Genomic DNA, 3,974 nt, shown 5'->3' with positions numbered 1-3,974 from the left:
CTGGTCTGACAATTGTATGCTGTTATAAAGTTCCATTAAGCTAGTCATACAGCTGTTAAGTTGTTATCACGTTTGTAAGTTGTTAATCATTCACAATAGTCTGATAAACCCAGATACAAAAGCCAGAGACCAAATACAAAACACTTCTGAACGACACTCTTTTAGGGGACAGCCACTAGAGGCAGCCTTGAAGAGCTGCGCCGCAATTGCGCAGACAATACACGTTTTAGGCGAAACCAAGTTAATATTTGATTTCGCAATTATTGGTGTTCTCCGTTTGGTGAAAGTGATAAGAGAAATGTGTGTATATATATATACATATATATATTTTGTTCATTTACAGTCAAACTAAGGCGAAAACACCCAGCTTCTAAGCAGACCGGAACTATGACAATTTTTCAATGGTAAACGGCATGAGTAAGACATCTTCATTTATCCACCATCTTTGGTGTGACGGCCATTTGCGGATGTAAACACAATTTCCCCAGTTCCACATGCGTGCGAGATCGGCATGGCGTCAAAGTTAGAACGTTTTGCCTCTGCAGGGAAAGGGAATGGTCTACGAGCAACACACGAAATACACGCAGGTGAACTCCTGTATACGGCGGAACCTCTAGCATACTGCGTGTCCAACACATGTGCCAAAGACTTCTGTCACAGCTGCTTCTCACGGTAAGAGCTGTTGACCATTTCGTTCAGACTAGACACTTATCTAAAGTAAGTTTTAGCGTTTTACCCAATAGGATTTGGGGAGGGTAAACTGACCCTCTACCTGTGCCTACGTACAACTTCGGCGTTATTGCGTTCTGGACCCTTGTTGGTCGGGTTGTTATCAGATTGCTATATAGATAGCTAGCTAAATGCCTTTTTATAGCTCACCAAAACAGCCGTAAACGGCTCTTATTAATTTCCAACGAAACGGAGTGTAGAATTAACTACAACAGTCAACAGTACAAAAACGTTGATACACTACCACTGGGCTGACGTGAGTTTTGCTGATGTACTCAAACTGGACGCTAGATGGCAGTGTTGCTTTCCATTTTCTTCAGCTCTAGACAATCTTTGTATCGGAATCTATTGTAACAGTAGGCTATGAGATTTACAGGTGATCGAGTTAATAATGTATGATAAGGGGCTAGTTTCACTCATCTCAGAGAGCACACTGTTCAGTTCCATAAAGATCTTCACTAAGAACCCAAATGTAAATGATATATTTTTAATACAGACATTGGGCAACTGGGTACTTTGCCAATTGCAATGTTTGCATATCAATCCTAGGCCTGAATCCTCATATACAGTGCCTTCAAAGTATTCACACCCCTTGACCTTTTCCACATTTTGTTGTTACAAAGTGGGATTAAAATAGATTTGATATTTTTTGTCAACGATCAACACAATACTCTGTCAAAGTGGAAGAACAATTCCAACTTTATTTTTTAATTAATGGGAAATTAAACACTAATTTATCTTAATTAGATAATTATTCAACCCCCTGAGTCAAACATGTTAGAATCACATTTGGCAGTGATTACAGCTGTGAGTCTTTCTGGGTAAGTCTCTAAGAGCTTTGCACACCTGGATTGTATAATATTTGCAAATTATTCTTCAAGCGCTGTCAAATTGGTTGTTGATCATTGCTAGACAGCCATTTTCAGGTCTTGCCATATATTTTCAAGACAATTTAAGTCAAAACTGTACAAGGCCACTCAGGAACATTCAATGTCATCTTGGTGAGCAACTCCAGTGTATATTTGGCTTTGTCTTTTAGGTTACTGTCCTGCTGAAAGGTGAATTTGTATTCCATTGTCTGTTGCTAAGAAGACTGAATCAGGTTTTCCTCAAGGATTTTGCCGGTTCTGTTTCATTTTATCCTAATATACTTCCTAGTCCTTGCCGATGATAAGCATACCCATAACATGATGGAGCCACCATCACGCTTGAAAATATGAAGAGTGGTACTCAGTAATGTGTTGTGGTGGTTTTGCCCCAAACATAATGCTTTCTATTCAGGACAAAAAGCATTTTTTTTTGCCTTGTTGCAAACAGGATGCGTGTTTTGGAATATTTCTATTCTGTACAGGCTTCCTTTTCACTCTATCATTTAGGTTAGTATTGTGGAGTAACTACAATGTGGTTGATCCATCCTCAGTTTTCTCCATCCTCAGTTTTCTCCTATCACAGCCATTAAACTCTGTAACTGTTTTAAAGTCACCATTGGCCTCATGGTTAAATCCCTGAGTTGTTTCCATCCTCTCCGGCAACTGAGTGAGGAAGCCTGTATTTTTGTAGTGACTGGGTGTATTGATACACCATCCAAAGTGTAATTAATAACTAACTAACATCAACATGGTTTTTTAAAGGAAAAGTGAAATGACTCACAGCTCAAATAATATGAAAAAACTCCTTGACATTGGACAAGAAATAAAGATGCACATTTTAACAGCACAACAAAATACATAAAACATTTTATTTTGCAGGTGCCTTTTCATTTATACATCAGTGGTGCAACTATGTCCTTCTAACTGCTCGGAACTAAAACTGTGGTGCACAGGAGAGAAGCAAAACCTTCCAGTGGGCAAAATCCTTTATCTTGAGGTTACGGAGGAGGGGTTGTAAAATGTACCAGTCAAAAGTTTGGAGACAAACTCATTCCAGGGTTTTGATTTTTTTTTAAAACAACTATTTTCTACATTGTAGAATAATAGTGAAGATATCAAAATATATTTGAGATTCTTCAAAGTAGCCACCCTTTGCCTTGATGACAGCTTTGCACACTCTTGGCATTCTCTCAACCAGCTTCATGAGGTAGTCACCTGGAATGCATTTCAATGAATAGGTGTGCCTTGTTAATTTCTGAGCCAATCAGTTGTGTTGTGACAAGGTACTATAGGGGTGGTATACAAAAGATAGCCCTATTTGGTAAAAACCAAGTCCATATTATGGCAAGAATAAATAGAAACAACAGTCCATCATTACGTTAAGACATGAAGGTCAGTCAATTTCAAGACCTTTGAAAGTTTCTTTAAGTGCAGTCGCAAAAACCATCAAGTGCTATGATGAAACTGGCTCTCATGAGGACCGCCACAGGAAAGGAAGACCCAGAGTTACCTCTGCTGCAGAGGATAAGTTCATTGAGTTACCAGCCTCAGAAATTGCAGCCTAAATAAATGCTTCAGAGATCAAGTAACAGACACATCTCAACATCAACTGGTCAGAGGAGACTGCGTGAATCAGGCCTTCATGGTCGAATTGCTGCAAAGAAACCACTACCAAAGGACACCAATAAGAAGAGACTTGCTTAGGCCAAGAAACACGAGCAGTGGACATTAGACAGGTGGAAATCAGTCCTTTGGTCTGATGAGATCAAATTTGAGATTTTTGGTTCCAACCGCCGTGTCTTTGTAAGACGCAGAGTAGGTGAACGGATGATCTCCGCATGTGTGGTTCCCACCGTGAAGCATAGAGGAGGTGGTGTGGGGGTGCTTTGCTGGTGACAATGTCAGTGATTTATTTAGAATTCAAGGCACACTTAACCAGCATGGCTGCCACAGCATTCTGCGGCGATACGCCATCCCATCTGGTTTGCGCTTAGTGTGACTATCATTTCTTTTTCAACAGGACAATGACCCAACACACCTCCAGGCTATTTGACCAAGAAGGAGAGTGATGGAGTGTTGCATCAGATCAACTGGCCTCCACAATCACCCGACCTCAACCCAATTGCGATGGTTTTGGGATGAGTTGGGCCGCGGAGTGAAGGAAAAGCAGCCAACAAGTGCTCAGCATATGTGGGAACTCCTTCAAGACTGTTGGAAAAGCATTCCAGGTCAAATCAAATTTTATTTGTCACATACACGTGTTTAACAGATGTTATTGCGGATGTAGCGAAATGCTTGTATAGGTGAAGCTGATTGAGAGAATGCCAAGAGTTTGCAAAGCTGTCATCAAGGCAAACGGTGACTACTTTGAAGAAT

At 40.4% G+C, this 3,974-nt stretch overlaps 1 protein-coding gene across 1 annotated transcript in view; it reads left to right on the top strand.

Annotated features, from left to right (window-relative positions):
• The first annotated feature begins 432 nt into the window (after positions 1-432).
• Positions 433-3,974, top strand: part of smyd3 (SET and MYND domain containing 3) — a 194,065-nt gene continuing 190,523 nt past the window's right edge. The window contains exon 1 of the mRNA XM_071327203.1: positions 433-672. Coding sequence (XP_071183304.1) covers positions 512-672 — 161 coding nt within the window. The 5' untranslated portion in view covers positions 433-511. The remainder of the gene's footprint in view (positions 673-3,974) is intronic.

Source organism: Salvelinus alpinus, chromosome 9 (assembly GCF_045679555.1).
Source record: "Salvelinus alpinus chromosome 9, SLU_Salpinus.1, whole genome shotgun sequence".
Classification (NCBI taxonomy): Eukaryota; Metazoa; Chordata; class Actinopteri; order Salmoniformes; family Salmonidae; genus Salvelinus; species Salvelinus alpinus.
Note: the sequence above shows the minus strand (reverse complement) of the source record. Positions and strands in the feature narration are given on the sequence as shown.